At 42.5% G+C, this 17674-nt stretch overlaps 1 protein-coding gene and 1 long non-coding RNA gene across 2 annotated transcripts in view; one reads left to right on the top strand and one right to left on the bottom strand.

Moving 5' to 3' along the window:
• Window positions 1-6630: 6630 nt before the first annotated feature.
• On the bottom strand, window positions 6631-10002 carry LOC141497240 (uncharacterized). The gene is made up of 2 exons (XR_012471260.1): window positions 9871-10002; window positions 6631-9607 (listed from the first exon to the last, which is right to left on the bottom strand). It is a non-coding gene; the product is annotated as an uncharacterized LOC141497240 (long non-coding RNA).
• Window positions 10003-10403: 401 nt separating this feature from the next.
• The window catches only part of LOC141499677 (uncharacterized), a 74309-nt gene continuing 67038 nt past the window's right edge, over window positions 10404-17674 (top strand). The window contains 1 exon segment of the mRNA XM_074202325.1: window positions 10404-10602. Within this exon segment, the coding sequence (XP_074058426.1) occupies window positions 10570-10602 (33 nt within the window). The 5' untranslated portion in view covers window positions 10404-10569.

The raw sequence follows: 17674 nt of genomic DNA, 5'->3' as shown, positions 1-17674 counted from the left end.
GGAGAGACAGAACCCACAAAGGGACCCAGTGAGGCAGTTCTCCTACTCAAGGTAACCTGGAAAAGAGCAGAAAGGCTCTGCTCCCCGGGGTCAGAGGGGTGGCCCGCCGGAGGGGTGGCCCGCCGGAGGGGTGGCCCGCCAGAGGGGTGGCCCGCCAGAGCCAAAGAACTTCAGCCTCCCGGAGGCAGCCCCAGGGCATTGGGATCTGCAGCTCACAGCAGCAGAGGAGTCTCCTGAGCTGCACCCCGGGGAGCACCAGGCACAAAGTGGGGGAACAGCAGGGGACCTTTGCCAGAGTGAGCCCATGGAGCCCAGCCCTCAGGGCACACAGCCAGCAGCATGGTCTTTCAGCAGCTTAGACCCAGAAATAGAAGGAGGTGGAGCAGGTAAGCTGGATCCCCCAGGGCATGAGCCCATTGAGCTGAGGGAGGGGACTGAAGAGAGAGAGACTGCAGAGCTCTGTCCTCTGCCCCTGGAACAGGACTTTGGGGCTCTGACCACATTCAGATCCTGATCCCAGTCTGGGCCCCCCCATAGAATAACAGGGCCCCCCCACCTCAGCCCTGTGGCAGAGGGGGGCGCTTATGGTCATTCACAGACCAGGAGGGAGGACAGAACCTCACACACTGAGACCCTTGTGGGAGTGTCTCAAAAGCTCAGGAAGCACCCCCAAAAAACAGGCTTAGGCTGGGAAAATGAACAAAGAAACAAGAGGAAGACCATGGAGAAATATTTTGCAAATGAGCCCAAGAAGGATCAAAATACTCAGTCTGAAGATGAGGAAGCACAAGCTCCTGCATCTAAAGACTCCAAGAAAAACAGAAATTGGGCTCAGGCTATGATAGAGCTCAAAAAAGACTTTGAAAATCAAATGAGGGAGTTAGAAGAAAAACTGGGAAAAGAAAGGAGTGAGATGCAGGAAAAACATGAAAATGAAGTCAGCAGCTTAGTCAAGGAAATCCAAAAAAATGCTGAAGAAAATAGCATGCTAAAAACCAACTTAGGTCAAATGGATAAAACAGTTCAAAAAGTTATGGAGGAGAAGAATGCTTTAAAAAGCAAAATTGGCCAGATGGAAAAAGAGATAAGAAAACTCTCTGAGGAGAATAAATCCTTCAGACAAAGAATAGAATTCAGGGAGAGTAATGAATTTACCAGAAATCAGGAATCAATACTTCAAAACCAAAAAAAATGAAAAATTAGAAGAAAATGTGAAATATCTCATTGAAAAAACAACGGATATGGAAAACAGACTTAGGAAAGATAATTTGAAAATTATTGGAATACCTGAAAGTTATGATCAGGAAAAGAGCCTTGACATCATTTTCAAAGAATTACTACAGGAAAATTGCCCTGATATTCTAGAAGCCGAGGGCAAAATAGAAATGGAGAGAATCCACCGATCCCCCAGAGAAAGAGATCCCAAAACCCAACCCCTAGGAATATCATAGCCAAGTTCCAGAACTCCCAAGTCAAAGAGAAAATATTACAAGCAGCCAGAAGGACACAGTTCAAATATCGTGGAGCTGCAGTCAGGATCACACAGGACTTAGCAGCAGCTACATTGGAAGCTTGTAGGGCTTGGAATATAATATACCGGAAGGCAAAAGAGCTTAGAATGCAACCGAGAATCAACTACCCAGCAAAACTGAATGTCCTCTTCCAGGGAGAAAAATGGACTTTCAATGAACCAGGGGAATTTCAAATGTCCGTGTTGGAATGGCCGGAGCTGTACAGAAGGTTTGATCTTCAAATACAGGACTCAGGCGAATATAAAGATTGGAGGAGAGGGGGAAAATATGAGGGACTTAATGAGGATGAACCGCATGTATAGAAAAATGATACTGATAATATTCATATGAACCATCTCAGTTAATAGAGCAGGTAGAGGGAGCTTTTATAGTTGAAGCACAGGAGAAAGCTGAATTCGAAGATAAAATATGGTGTAAAAATGGAGTCAATAAGAAAAAAAGGGAAATGGAATGGGAGAAAGAAAAAGGAGAGGGGGAATAGTCCAAGCTATTTCACATAATAAGATTTTTTTTATTACAATGAGCTATTGCAATGATATGGAAGCGGGGAGGCACGGGGGAATGAGGGAACCTTTGCTCTCATCAGAGATGGCTAGGAGAGGAAACAGCAAATATACTCAATGGGGTATAGACAACTGGAGTAAGAAGGAGGGGGACAGGGGGAAGGGGTGGGGATGTAAATAAAGGAGGAAAGGATGGACCATGGGGGGAGAGTGGTCAGATATAACACATTTTCTTTTTTTACTTCTTGCAAGGGGCTGGGATTGGAAGGTCTGCCCAGGACCATAGGGCCAGGTGGATTCTTGGCTTAAGGGGTGGTATGAAGGCTCAGGGCTTCTTGGCCCCAGGACCAGGGATCTGTCTGCTGTGCCACTCAGCAACCCTACAGCAGAGTCAGAGTGAAAGGAAAGAGAAAATATAGTACATGGTAGTGGAGAAATAAGAAAGGAGGGAGTTGCGAGCAGCAATGGCAACGTTGGAAAAATATGGAAGTAACTTTTGTGATGGACTTATCATAAAGAATGTGATCCACTCACGACAGAGTTGATGGTGTTGGAACAAAGACTGAAACACATTTTTTATTATTATTTGGGGGAGGGTGCAGGGCAAGTGGGGCTGGGTGGCCTGCCTGGGGCCACATAGCAGGGTGATCATTGGGTGTCTAGGGCTGGATTCGGACCCAGGTGCTCCTGGCTCAAGGGCCAATGCTCTGTCTGCCACCCAGCCACCCCTACTATTATTACTATTTTATTTTATTTTAGGTCTTTCTTTTTTTTTTTTTTTTTTCTTCTTTTTGGTTTTTGCAGGGCAGTGGGGATCGGGTGGCTTGCATGTCACATGGCTGGGTGATTATTGGGTTTACGAGGCTGGATATGGACTCGGGTGCTCATGGCTCCAGGGCTGGTGCTTTGTCCATTGCACCACCTGGCCATACCTACAATTACTACTATTATTTTTTTAATTTTAATTTTTTTTCTCCCCCTTTACTTTTTTGCCCAAGCAAGTCAATCTATATTCATGGGGGGAGGGGTATTTTGTTTACTTGTAAACAAGTATATTTTATTAATGTAAAGAAAAACATTTGTACAAAATGAGAATAAAAAATAAATAAAAAAAAAGTCATTCAAATGCAGTCTAGAGCTTCTTAACAGTAAAGTCATTCTGGCTACCAACCTTATTATGGACTCCATGTGGGAAGGCCTTCATCCAGAGGTCACCTCTTACTTTACTACAGAGGTAACATCCTGGAAAGAAACCCTATCAGTGAACTCCATGGGGACATGCCTTTCTCTGGCAGATGGAAGCTGCTGGTCTAGAGCTAAATTTCAGTAAGGAGACATTAGAGCTAAAAGGCACAAAGGGAAAAGTAAATAGGAAATGAATGAATGAATGAATGAATGAAATTGTCCATTTCAAATAAGTCTCAGGTCATACAGGTATCTGCTTCTCTGGAAACACCTGAGAGAGCCCAGGTTTTATAGTTGGCCTCATTCACCCCCCCCCCAGGAGGATGAAATCCCCCTAGGAAATTAATAACTCTATTCTTATTATATACGAAATTGAATTCTACAGCTGGGTGATTGTTGAATGTCTGGGACTGGATTTGGGCTTGGGTGCTCTTGACTCCAGGGCTGGTGCTCTGTCCACTGTGCCACCCGGCTGACCCTATTATTATTTTTTTAATTTTAATTTTAATTTTTTTCTCTTTCCTTTACTTTATTGCTCATGGGGGGTCTATATTTTTTAGGGGGAGGGGTATTACATTTACTCTTAAACAAGAATATTTTAGTAATGTATAAAAAATCATTTGTACAAAAATAAGAATAAATAAATAAAAAGAAATTGAATTCTAATACAAAAATGAATTCATTTCAATGTTGCTAGATTAGCTTCAGTTGTAACAAGGGCTTCTGGATGGAATATATATAAATAAATATATTGAGTAATCAATTGCAAAAAATGCAAATCAAATAAATTATTTATAATAAACAATTTTCAGCTTCTGTCCATGTTAAAATGAATAGCTCCTCAGAAAAATGCATGTCTCTAAATCATAAGTTAGAGAACAGGCCATTCTCTTGAGATAAATCAGAGTGCTGCTATTCTTTTCATTCTCACAAAACTCAGACAGTCATGATATTCACCTCATTAAATACCAGAATCATATCATGGTTTTGCAAGTTGTTTCATCATTTGCCTAATTATCTCCATATCATTATGAGAAATTAAAAAAGACCTAATCTTATACAGGATAATATAACTAGTAAATGGCAGGTGGCAAGGCTAACAACTTAATTTCTGTGTTCTTTGGGATATACAAAGGACAGGATAAATTGGTGCTGATCAAAAAAACTGAAGAGCCTAAAGGAGAACTAAAAAGACTTAATGCGGAAGATGACCTCTAGCTGGAACTCCATAGCACAGCTATCTGGTACACCAGGTTTCCAGGAAGAATGTAGACAATTCCCTAAATTTTTATATTCTTTTCAAAAGTTTATTTAGTTTAAATTTTACAATTTTCCCCCTAATCTCACTTCTCTCCCCCCCCACCCCTCACAGAAGGCAGTCTGTTAGTCTTTCCATTGTTTCCATGGTATATATTGATCTAAGTTGAATATGTTGAGAAAGAAATCATATCCTTAAGGAAAAAAATAAAGTATAAGAGGTAGCAAAATTAGATAATAAGATGATGTGGTTTTTTTTTTAATTAAAGGTAATGGGGGCAGCTGGGTGGCATGGTGGATAAAGTATTGGCCCTGGAGTCAGGAGTACCTGAGTTCAAATCCAGCCTCAGACACTTAATAATTATCTAGCTGTGTGGCCTTGAGCAAGCCACTTAACCCCATTGCCTAGCAAACACTAAAAAAAAAAAAGAATTGGTCTATAGAGAAGTACAATGGTGTCTCTGGAAGTAAGAGTTTGCCTTGGAGGTCCTCAGGCAGAGACTAGTGGACCATGTGGTTTAGACATAGAAGGGATTGTTGTTCAGTTAGGAGCTGGAGTAGGTAACTAAGGTAATTGGAACTCTTAGTCTGTGATTCTGAGCTGTCAGCACCCACACCTGAAAATGAAAAAGATGTTTCTTCTGCCCAGTCATTCCAAGAGGATAGGAAGAGAGCAGGAGAAAACATCCTAGAACCCAAAGACTACATATTCCTCTTGCTTAATGTGAGCTTTAATATAGTGTTAATTCTGGAGGTTTCAGGTACAGGTATGGAATTCAATGACTTTGCTCTTATTAAATGATACAGAGAGCCATTGTAGACCCTGGGCCTTAAAGATGCCACTGCTCAAAAGAAAGCACTAAGAAGCAGAGTTAAGCAAATGCTCCAAAGCCTTCCAATATGAACTGAAACAGCTTTTAAAAAACCTCTGCCTGAGGAAGGAAACCTGAGATTTGGTCTCTTAAGGACAAGGATTACAGTAACCAGAATAAAAAATCCCACCTAAAAGAGGCATTTTGAGATTAGAGAAGTCCCTCTGCCAACTTCCAGCAGATGAGAATAAGCAGGAAAGGCTGCTCTCTGAAGCCATTTCCAGAGTTTAGGAAGTGAAAAACCAGGTTAATGTGTACAGAATGACAGACTGTCCAAAAAAGAAAATGACAGATGTTGACGGCTGCAGGTAAACTGGCCCATTGGTGCACTTTGAGTGAGACTGTGAATTTGCCCTAGTCATCCTGGAAAACAGTTGGGGATTATGCCTCAAGTGATTCTCTTATGTGTGTCCTTTTAGCCAACAGGACCACTTTGAGGACTCTGCTCCAAAGAGATCTAAGAATGAGGAAAAGTCTTAATAAATATGTCTAATATATATGTATGTATATGTATATGTATATAAATATATATGTATATATATATATTTACACACAATTATAACAACTTTTTTGTAATACAAAAGCTCTGGAAACTAAAGGAGTAGTCACCAGATTGACTGGCTAAACACAATTTGGTAAATGGTGATAAAAGAGATGGTTTCAGAAAAACCAATAATGTATATATGGATGAATGCAGAATAAAATAAGAACCAGGAGACCAGTTTGTACAAGAACAACATTGTAAAAATAAACCATTTAGAAATTTATGAATTCTCATCAACACTGACCAATCCTGATTCCAGAGAAGCAAGGATGGAGAATGCTGTCCACTTCAGATGATGAACTTAAGATTCAGAATAAGGCTTGTCTTTAAACATCACTAATATGGGAAATTTACTTGACTTGTGTCTACTACCCTGGTTTTGGTTTTCTTTTTTATTCAGGGAGGGGGAAAATGAGTTAGGGAAGATGGGAGGAAGAAACAACATTCTTGATAATTGAAGTAAATTTTATTTAAAAATGTTAATTAAAGGGACGGTTAGGTGGCACGTGAATAGAGCACTGGCCCTGGAGTCAGGAGTATCCAAGTTCAAATCTGGCCTCAGACACTTAATTACCTGTGTGACCCTGGGCAAGTCACTTAACTCCATTGCCTTGCCAAAAAGAAGGTTAATAAAAAACAATTGAAATAGGTTGTTAAGAGACAAACTCTATCACTAATTTAGAAAGAAGTTATAAAGAATGATATGGCAGGGATATATGAGGTTCAAGAGTCTGAGATAGTAATCATATAGAGGTTTATTCATTACAATGAATATATTTGGAAATCTGGATTGTTCCATCTTGCTGTAATTACAATGTAGAATATATAAGTGTATTGTAGTGGGAAGGGAGATCATAAACAATCATTTTGGGGACTTGAGTGGTTTTCTCAGGACAAGCTCACCAGTGTAGTAAAACACAGGACTCCTTGAGTGCTATGAAAGTGGATAAATTGATTGTTTGGTCTTGGGCTTATTTTCCCTGGGTAGAGAGCAGGTTGCCTAGTTTTCTGATTCACTTCACTTGATAGAGGCAAGTACAGATCAGGGAAAGAATACAGACCTCTCAGAGTTAATGCATTAATCCAGACTGCTATATTTTCTCTTATGCCCAAGACAGTTTCCTGGAAAAATGATCTCAAGAAACTAAGTTAATAGTAAATTCATTACACAGTTCACATTGATAAATTTGAAAATCATAATTCTCTGGACATGCATCTCCCAAGGTGATCTGATTCCTTGAGGCAAGTGTAGAACAATGATTAGTAGATGAGCAAGATTTTTTATACTTTACCCATTATAGACCAGCTAAACTTTGAACCAAATTGAGATTCAGAGAACCATGACTAGGGGCAGATAGAGGACAAAGGCAGTTAATTATAAATAGGGTTAATAGATAAATGATAGAGGATTAATTCAGTCTTCTCACAGGATAATCTGCCCTGGACTGTATCTTGGGTTCCAGTGTTCCGTGGTACACATTCTTCTATTCTTTCCTCATGGGTTGGAGATAGTTTTTCATTATTCCAATACCCTTTCCATTGTATTGATAGGACTTTTTGTTTCTGAATTACATTATGAAATTTAACCATTTTTCTCTCCTCCCTCCTGGAATTTGCAACCTTTGGTCTTTCTTGAAGGTAATCTGTGAATTCTTCATCATTTAGAGTTTCATTTTCTAGATGTAGAAGTTCTGGCCAGTTCTCTTTGATTATTTAAGATTGTATTCAGGTTACCCCACACACACAACAACCCTAATCCTAACCATAACCTTAACTGTTCTTCTCAGAGACCTATAATTCTTTGTCTGCAAATCCTGCCTTTTGAGTTTTCTTCAGTAGTGACCAGTTTTTCTTTGAAAGGTCTTTTTGCTTCTCTTTTTCCTAGCAGAATTTCACTTGTGGTGAGGCTTTCCCTGGCAGATTTTCAAGTTTTTTATTCCATTAGCCTCCAGTGCCTATTTTTCAGAAGAAAAGAAAAACAACAAAAGAAGGATGAAAAGCAATTAGGGTGAGGAGGAAAGGTCCTATTCAGGTGCCTGGTGGAGAAGTCCCAAAGAAGTAGAACCCCAGGAGAATTTAGATGTTGGAAATGAGCTTACAAGTTCCTGTTCCCATGCCATGATGCCGAAGGATGGCTAAGGAGCAAAGAACTTTGGAGTCTTCTGAATGGATGTGACTTAGGAAATCAATTAGAGATTACATAATTACACAAAGTGATGTCTGGACATTAGAGAAGAGGAACAATTTAAAAATTCTTGGAAGTTCCAGAAGTAGAAAAGAGCAATTAATCTTGTAAACCTTACAAATACAGGGTTAAAATAAGATGACAGAAAATAGAGGTTAGACTTGAAGATTTATTTTCTGGGATTTAGTCTTAAAAAATAGTGGAAGAGGCCATCTGCCCAAGCTGAAGGAGATCAGGATACTTATACTGCAGCAAGGAAGTGGGAATCCAGATATACAATAGATAAAAAAGTTAATATTGACATCTATTAGACTATGTGTTCTTAAGGATAAGAGCAAATAGGATGTGAGAGTATGTGGGACAAAATCCACTAAGAAAATTTTCAGAGACTTGTCCGAGTAAAAGAAAGTTTATTATCTTTTTTTTTTTTAAGGTTTTTGCAGGGCAATGGGGTTAAGTGGCTTGCCCAAGGCCACCCAGCTAGGTAATTATTAAGCGTCTGAGGTCAGATTTGAACTCAGGTGCTCCTGACTCCAGGGCTGGTGTTCTATCCACTGTGCAACCTAGCCACCCCACAAAACATCCTCAATGGAGGCATTTGATAACATGGCTGAAAACTTCATACTAAAAGGGATGGAGGCACCGACACATCCAAGAGCGTCATCCACTATCCAGAACCTGGGCATGCATGTCATCATGAAATTGACCTACAGTACTGATGAACTTCTCCAGGCAATCAGGACAGATGGTATCAAAAGCCATGGTCAGATTTACAGATATTATATACAGACTTCCATTCTGTTCTTGGCATTTTTCCTGGATTTGCCAGGCAATAAACACCATATTGACTGTTCCTCAACCATTTCTGAGGCTATAGTGACCATCTTCCAGATGAAGGATCAGCCTCTTGAGAAGGACTCTGGGAAGAGTCTTACTAGCAATGACTAAAAGAAAAATACCCCTGTGGACTGTCACAGGACAATCTAGTCCCTTTACTTTTATTGAGAAGGACGATGGAGGCATCCTTGAATTCCTGGGCCATAACCTGGAAATTTTTAGTCAGTTTTTAGATGAGCAATGACCCCCCCTCCCCCAGACCTTGTAGATCTCAGCTAGAATAGAATCAGCACCCGGTGCTCTGCCACTTGAAAGGAGCCTAATGGCATTCACAACCTCTTCTTCAGTTGGAACTTCATCTTGGGACGGATTGACTTCAACTTAAGGTCAGAGGTCGGTGGCTTCCACATTGATTGCTGATGGTCTGGTAAGAATGCTGTGGACGGGTTCAGCCCATCTCTCTAGGAGCAGGTCGATATTGCTAATCACTGTGGCTCCATCAGCACTGAGGAGCTGAGATGCCCCATATGTCTTTGACCCATAAATAGCAGTCATTGGAGCTAGTGAAGAGAAGATAGGCCTGAAATTTAAGAAGGCCTGGGAAAGGCTTATTAGAGAACGTGATCTCTATCAGGGAAGACAATCCATTAGGTAAAAGTCACTTCTCTATTGCAGAATGGTTTCTCCAAAACCTAAAGGGAGAAAAATGAAAAACCCAGTGGTAACAGATTGAAACCATGAACCAAAGGGCCGAAGGAGCACAGTTCAGGGAAGGCAAGTCGGAATTCTCTAACATAGAAATACCACTGCATCCATCCCTTCACTGGGCAGGAGATCCAGTCACCCTGAACTGTCCTCCTTCCAGCCTGGACCCTTCACTGGAGATCTGGTCTAAGGGGCAAAGATGCCAAAGGAGACTTGCACAAAATGGGGATTCGGAGACACTCTCCAGTACCTCAGTTACCCAAGGGACAGGGACTCTGGTACCCCGTTTTATCTGGGGAGCTTTCTGCTCAGAAGTGCAGGGAGTTGAGGAACAGCGGAGGTGAAGCGCCTTCAGGGATGAGACGCGGGGGAACCTCGGAGGCCCAGGCGGAACTGGGCCGGATCGGAGGGAGGGGGCGGAGTCTAGGGCGGAAGCGGCTTCAGGCCATTGGGCGAGGCCTTGCAGGTGAGGGGGGCGGGCTCCGCCCCCGGGCTGGCCGCGGCCCGGGGAACTCTGGGAGCTTCCGGCCGCCTGTGCTTGCAGCCCCAGGTAGGCCGCTGCCGCCGCCCCCCCCCCCCCCCCCGCAGGGCGCCCCCGCCCGCGCTTGCCCTTGGCTCCCACTTTCCCAACTTCGGACTTTGGCCACGGCCCGGGGGGGCCCGTCCCCCGAGTTGTGGGGCCCAGGCCCGGGCCCCCGCCAGGAGCCCCCCATGACCCTCCCAGAGGCCGCTCGGGCCCGTGGGGAGGGGGCTGCAGGGAGGCCAGAGGAGCAGTGGGGGGCTCGGACCCACCCGGGGGGGCCCATGGGGGCGGGCAAGGGGCCGGGGATGGGGGCCTGACAGGTCCCTCCCTCTTAGGGCCCCCCCTGGCCCTCTGTGAACCCCCTCCCCAGCACAGGCTGCAGAGGACCCAGATCTGCCCCAAGCAGGGAGCCTGGAGCCAGAGGGAATGGCCCCGGGGAGCCCCAGCCCCCCAGCCCAGGTGAGTGCAGGCCTCTGGCCCGACCCCCACCCCTAGCCCCGGCCCCTGCCAGGCACATGGAGGAGCCCTCTGCCCTGCGCCCTGCTGCTGGGGTTCCAGCTGGGTCACTGGCACGGCCACCAGGGCCCCCTGTCCCCCGGCGTCGCCCCCTCCAGCACGGGCACTTCCCTCCCTAGTGTCTGGTCTCCAGGGATCCTGTCTCTGCCGTCCTTGGACAGGGCCGCCCACTGGGGGCCTCCTGCCTCAGGTTCCCCCAGATCCCTCTGCAGCCCTCTCCTTGCCCGATTCTCAGGTCCTGTCAGTAAGGATATAGAAAGACCCTACTGTGCGCCAGCACTGTGTATTGGCCACGAAGGAGCAGGGCCTGCCCCCAGGTAGCGCCTAGTGTGCTGTGGCCTGTCCTCAGGCCTCCCTCCTTCCAGAGCTGGGGCCAAGCCAGCCCTACACAGACAGGGGAGGGGGCAGATCCCCCAAGGGGGAAGGCTCTACAGGTTCAAGACTGGGAAGCTGTCAGGGTTTGAATTATCTGAATCTTGGAGGAAGCCCAGGAGTCTGGGGGTGGAGCCCTTGGAAAGGCCGGGGCAGTTGAGGGGGGGTCCTGGTCAGTCCAGTGTCCCTGGGACAGAGAAGAAGAAGAGGAGGAGGGGAGTGAGGGGTAGAAGTTTGGTTAGGGGCTTGGGGCTGGCTCTAGGAACCTCCTCTGGGCCACCTGAGGCACCTTCTACATTTTCCCTTATTTGATCTTGTTGCCAGAATTGTCAGGATCCTTGGTAGAGGCAGTCAGATAGCTTGGCTGACCTTTTTATATAGTTGTAGAGACTCAAACCACAACTCCTGATCCCACCTCCCCCTGCAGTTTATAGGCCACTCTAGAAGAAGGAGGCTTTCTTTGAGCTCAGTTCTTTGGGCTCCCTTTTGGGCTTGATGACTGTGAACCTAAGTGAAAAAACATGGGCCTCAGCCTCTAAAGTCCTTCTAGCTGCCCAGTTTAGCCTGCAGAGAATCAAAGCCTTGCCCAAACAGGGAGCCTGGAGGGGATGGCCCCTGGGGGCCCTGGACCTCCACCCTTGGTGAGTGCAGTCCAGCCATGACCTTGAGCAGCATTAATAAGAGTGAAATTTAATAAATATATTTTATAATTAAAACAAATGAAATTTAAGTTAGACATGAAGTTGATGCACCAAGTTCATTTGGTATTTAGTAACCATTCCAGAAAGGTCTCCCAAAAACAAAAAGAGAAAAGAGTCCTAAACTTTTGGGGGCCAACCAGTTAAGTTAGACAGGAGTGCATGGAGGTACCATTGATTACTTGATGATCCTCTTCCATGTCAGATCCCATGAGCAGCAGGACTAGTATCTACCTCCTGTCTTGAGAGTTTGTTGTTAATCAGATATGTTATAGACATACAAAACCTAGGATTTCTCCCATTCCAAAATGTCCTAAGTCCAGGAAAGTATTTGGGGCACTTAGAGAAATCTGCTGTCCTTGGATAATCTCCCTCTCCTTGTCTCAACTAGGAAAGGCAATTTGTGGATACAGTTCTTTAAAGAAGGACTAGGCTAATTTTTTTTTTTTTTGCTGCCAGGCAATAGGGTTAAGTGACTTGCCCAAGGACACACAGCTAGATAATTATTAATTGTTTGAGGTCTGATTTGAAATCAGATCCTCCTGACTCCAAGGCCAGTGCTCTATCCACTTCACCACCTAGTTGCCTCCAGATTAATTTCTGCAGACAGAGCCAACATTCAGATTTCTAGCTTGGAGAGATACAAACCTTGAGAAGGGCAGAGGCCAACATAGAGGCTGAGGTATAGTGGGTTTGAATCTGGAATTTTCAGTGGTCATTTCCATAGATATCTAGGATGGTGTATGAAGCCAGCAAGGCCTCACTTCTGGATCATTTCTTAACCCCCCCCTCCAATATTCTACTTCTTTGAGCTGGGTGCTCCAGGTTTTCCTTTTTTCTCTATTCTTAATGTATAGCAAAGAATGACTTTAGCTAAATCCCAGAAATTGTGATATATTGTTTGATCCTTTGAAATGAAATTATTAGTAAATTCTATAAACATCCATCATCTTAAAAATCATGCCTCTCCCAAGGTTCAATAATTTCTTGAGACAAGAATAGAACAGTGACTAGCAAAAGCAGGATTTTTATATCTGACCCAATACAGACCATCTCAAATTTAGATTGAGAACCATGACCTGGACAGCTACAGGACAAAAGCAATTGATTATAAATAGGGTTAATATTAAATAAATGATAGAGGAGGGGGCAACTCGGTTGTGCACCAGCCCTGGAATGAGTATCCAAGTTCAAAACTGGTCTCAGACACTTCATGATTACCTAGCTGTGTGACCTTGGACATGTCACTTTACAACATTTCCTTGCCCCCCTCAAAAAACCTCCAAAATAAATTAAATAAATAATAGGGGATCAATTCAATCTTTTCACAGTATAGGTCATCCTGGACTGCATCCTGGGGTCTATTTTTCCATTTTTATCTTCATTTCTGTTGGGCTTGGAGGAGTATATTATAATTCCAAGATCTCTCCCATTTTACTTAAAAGTCTTTCTTTGAGGGGCGGCTAGGTGGCGCAGTGGATAAAGCACAGGTCCTGGAGTCTGGAGTACCTGGGTTCAAATCAGGTCTCAGACACTTAATAATTACCTAGCTGTGTGGCCTTGGGCAAGCCACTTAACCCTATTTGCCTTGCAAATCCTAAAAAAAAAAAAGTCTTTCTTTGTATGAATTGCAGGAATTTTTGTTTCTGAATTGAATTGCTAAATTGTAACTTGTAACTATCATGCCTCCTGGAATTCGCACCCTTAAGTTTTGGGATTTTTTTTCTGTAGGTAATCTGTGAATTTTTTCCACTGGCATTTCCTTTTCTTGGTTTAAAAGTTTTGTTTAATTTGACTATTTCCCCCATGATTGTGTTCAGGTTACCCAGTCATCATCTTCCTGTGGAGCCTTTGGGCTTCAGTCTGTTTTCTTCTATATTTGGCAGATTTCCTTTGATTATTCTTGTTTTTTGCTTCTCTTCTTCTTGGTTGTATATTGTCATTCCCAATCTATTGTTCTCCCTTTTGTTGTTTTGGGGAGACTTGCCATGGCAGATTCCAGGATTTTTATTCCCTTAGCCTCAAATCATTGACAATTTAGCAAAAGAAAACACTCAGAGTGATGAGAAGGGATTAGGATGAAAAGGTCCCACTTCAGGGGCCTTGTAGAGAAGCCAGTCAGAAGTCCCAGAGAAGTAGAACCATTTTGAGTAATGAGAAGATGCCTGAGATGCTCCTTCAAAGGAGGTTTGGAATTCATTGCTCCCTGATGGTGGAGGTTGTTTGGAGTAGCTTCTGATGGCTATAATTTAGGGAATCAATGAGAGATCAGTTAAATTTCTGAAAAAGAACAGTTTTCCTTTAAATAAGATCCTATACTATGTGTGCTATGCAATGAAGAAGAGCAACTCTTGGCACCCTAGAAAAAAGAAACAATTTAAAAATTCTTGGGAATTTCAGAAAGTGGAATAGAGCAGTAAAGTTCTTATTGTTCAGAAGTAAAATAATATAATACAGGAAGTGAATGGTGCAGCATGGATTACAAATTGACCATAGATCACATTTTTAATTTTTGAAAAGTTTTGAGTTCCAAATTCTATCCTTTGCTCCTTACCTCTCTTGCCACCTTCTTCCCTTTTCTGAGATGGAAGGCTTCTTTGGGTTTACCTATGCAATCATGGAGCATGTTTCCTTCCATATTCTTCATTTTTTCAAGATGAATCAAAAGAACTAAAATAAGAGACTGTGAAAAATATGATATAGTGTGTATTCAAACCATCATTCTTTCACTGTAAGTGGATGATATGATTCATTATTAGTCCTTTAGATTAGTTTTGGGTTATTGTAATGCTGAAAATAGCTAAACCATTCACATCTCATTTTTTGTGTAATTTTTCTTTTAATGTGTAAAATATTCTCCTGGTTCAGTTCACTTTGCTTTGCTTCAGTTTTTGTAATTCTGTCCAGCTTTTTCAAACAACTTTTAAAAGAAGAAATCATAAAAGTGAATAACCAAAATGTAATTTTAATGCATAGGATGGTGAATGGTTCTCAAACATCAGAATCTCTGATAAAGTGAATCATCCTTGTGATGGAAATGGAAGAAAGTGAAATGGGAAGCCATGAAGTTCTAAGCACATTGGCAAAACACTTGTATATGTAGTAGGCAGGAAACAGAAATGACCGCTCCCAAGTATTAGGGTAGTTTGAATGTAGCCAGCCTCTCCTGTTTATGACCCAGCAGTAGGCTTCTCTTGACACTTGTTCTCTGAAATGTCTAGATTTCTAGGGGTATGTTCTGATCATTTATTTCTCATAAGGGAACTAATAATATGTTTCTGATAAATTAGCCAAAGTTCATCTGAAGACAATTAAATATTGCTTTTTTAAATAAGGAAAATCTGTTCTCCATGTAGAAACATCTTTCTTGGTAAAGAAATATTTTACTTAATGAATCCATGACATAGAAAAATGGAATTTATCATAAAGTAAAGGTATAAGCTGTTTTAGCTACGAGACATTCCTAAAATGAACTCAAGTCCAAATGATGCAGGGAAAAGTTGTAGAGAATTATGAATGTAGCAGAAACAAAACTTGTACTTTTAAAGGCTGTTAAATTTTGTTAAATTGGGTGGAGCCCCCCCCCCATGTGAATCAACTCTCATTGTTTAATGTAAAATTTGTATCCTGATCTCCTTAGGTTTCAAGGCCCCTACCTAATTCTGGTTGGTAAAGGAGAAGAGAATTCCCTTTTTGCTCTCTGGATAAGGGGCAAGACCATAAAAATTTGGGTTTGACCTCCCTTGGGGCCAGTCCTCTCTGACTCTCTGGCCCAGTCAACTTTGCCACTATTCTTTTATCTCTGTCTCTCTCCTTACCTATCACTTTCTGTTAGGTTGCAACTTTTTTTTTTTATTTAATATTTATTCTCATTTTGTACAAATAATGGTTTTTTTATATTAATAAAATATTCTTGTTTAAGAGTAAATGAAATACCCCTCCCCCCATAAACATAGACTTGCTTGAGTGATAAAGTAAAGGGGAGAGAAAAAAATTAATTAAAAAAAATAGCAATAATTGTAGGTATGGCCAGGTGGTGCAATGGACAGAGCACCAGCCCTGGAGCCACGAGCACCCGAGCCCACATCTGGCCCTGTAGACCCAACAATCACCCAGCCATGTGACATGCAAGCCACCTGAACCCCACTGCCCTGCAAAAACAAAAACAAAAAAGAAAAAAAAACCCCAAAATAAAATAAAATAGTAATAATAGTAGGGGTGGCTGGGTGATGGACAGAGCATTGGCCCTTGAGCCAGGAGCACCTGGGTCCAAATCTGGCCTCAGACACCCAACGATCACCCTGCTATGTGGCCCCAGGCAGGCCACCCAGCCCCATTTGCCCTGCACCGCCCCCCAGAAAATAATAATAATAAAAAATATGCTTGAGTCTTTGTTCTCACACCAACAACTCTGTCGCAGGTGGATCACATTCTTTAAGATAAGTCCATGGCAAAAGTTAATTTCATATTTTACCATTGCCATTGCTGATTGCAACTCCCTCCTTTCATATTTCTCCACTACCATGTACTATATTTTCTCTCTCCTTTCACTCTGACTCTGCTGTAGGGTAGCTGAGTGGCGCAGCAGACAGATCCCTGGTCCTGGGGCCAAGAGGCCCTGAGCCCCCATACCACCCCTTAGGCCCAGGCTCCACCTGGCCCTATGGTCCCGGACAGGCCATCCAATCCCAGCCCCTTGTAAGAAGTTAAAAAGAAAATGTTTTATATCTGACCACTCTCCCCCCATGGTCCATCCCCACCATCACTCACATACCCCCCTTCCCCTTGTCCCCCCTCCTTCTTACTCCAGATGCCTATACCCCATTGAGTTTATATGCTGTTTCCTCTCTTAGCCACCTCTGATTAGAGCAAAGGTTCCCTCATTCCCCCTTGCCTCCCCCTTCCATATCATTGTAATAAAAATCTTATTATATGAGATATCTTGGCCTGTTCCCCCCTCCTTTTTCTTTCTCCCATTACATTTCCCTTTTTTTCTATTGACTCTATTTTTACACCATGTTTTATCTTCAAATTCCACTTTCTCCTGTGCTTCAACTATAAAAGCTCCCTCTACTTGCTCTATTAACTGAGAAGGTTCATATGAGTATTATCAATGTCATTTTTCTATACAGGAATACATGCAGTTCATCCTCATTAAGTCCTTCATATTTTCACCTTCTCCTCCAATCTCTATGCTTCACCTGAGTCTTGTTCTGAAGATCAAACCTTCTGTTCAGCTCTGGCCATTCCAACAGGAACATTTGAAATTCCCCTGGTTCATTGAAAATCCATCTTTTTCCCTGAAAGAGGACATTCAGCCTTGCTGGGTAGTTCATTCTTGGCTGCATTCTAAGCTCTTTTGCCTTCTGGTATATTATATTCCAAGCCCTACGAGCTTCCAATGTAGTTGCTGCTAAGTCTTGTGTAATCCTGACTGCAGCTCCACGATATTTGAACTGTGTCCTTCTGGCTGCTTGTAATATTTTCTCTTTGACTTGGGAGTTCTGGAACTTGGCTATAATATTCCTAGGGGTTGGTTTTTTGGGATCTCTTTCTCTGGGGGATCGGTGGATTCTCTCCATTTCTATTTTGCCCTCTGCTTCTAGAATATCAGGGCAATTTTCCTGTAGTAATTCTTTGAAAATGATGTCAAGGCTCTTTTCCTGATCATAACTTTCAGGTATTCCAATAATTTTACAATTATCTTTCCTAAGTCTGTTTTTCATATCAGTTGTTTTTTCAATGAGATATTTCACATTTTCTTCTAATTTTTCATTTTTTTTGGTTTTGAAGTATTGATTCCTGATTTCTGGTAAATTCATCAATCTCCCTGAGTTCTATTCTTTGTTTGAAGGATTTGTTCTCCTCAGAGAGTTTTCTTGTCTCTTTTTCCATCTGGCCAATTTTGCTTTTTAATACATTCTTCTCCTCCATAACTTTTTGAA

Source organism: Macrotis lagotis, chromosome X (assembly GCF_037893015.1).
Source record: "Macrotis lagotis isolate mMagLag1 chromosome X, bilby.v1.9.chrom.fasta, whole genome shotgun sequence".
Classification (NCBI taxonomy): domain Eukaryota; kingdom Metazoa; phylum Chordata; class Mammalia; order Peramelemorphia; family Peramelidae; genus Macrotis; species Macrotis lagotis.
Note: the sequence above shows the minus strand (reverse complement) of the source record. Positions and strands in the feature narration are given on the sequence as shown.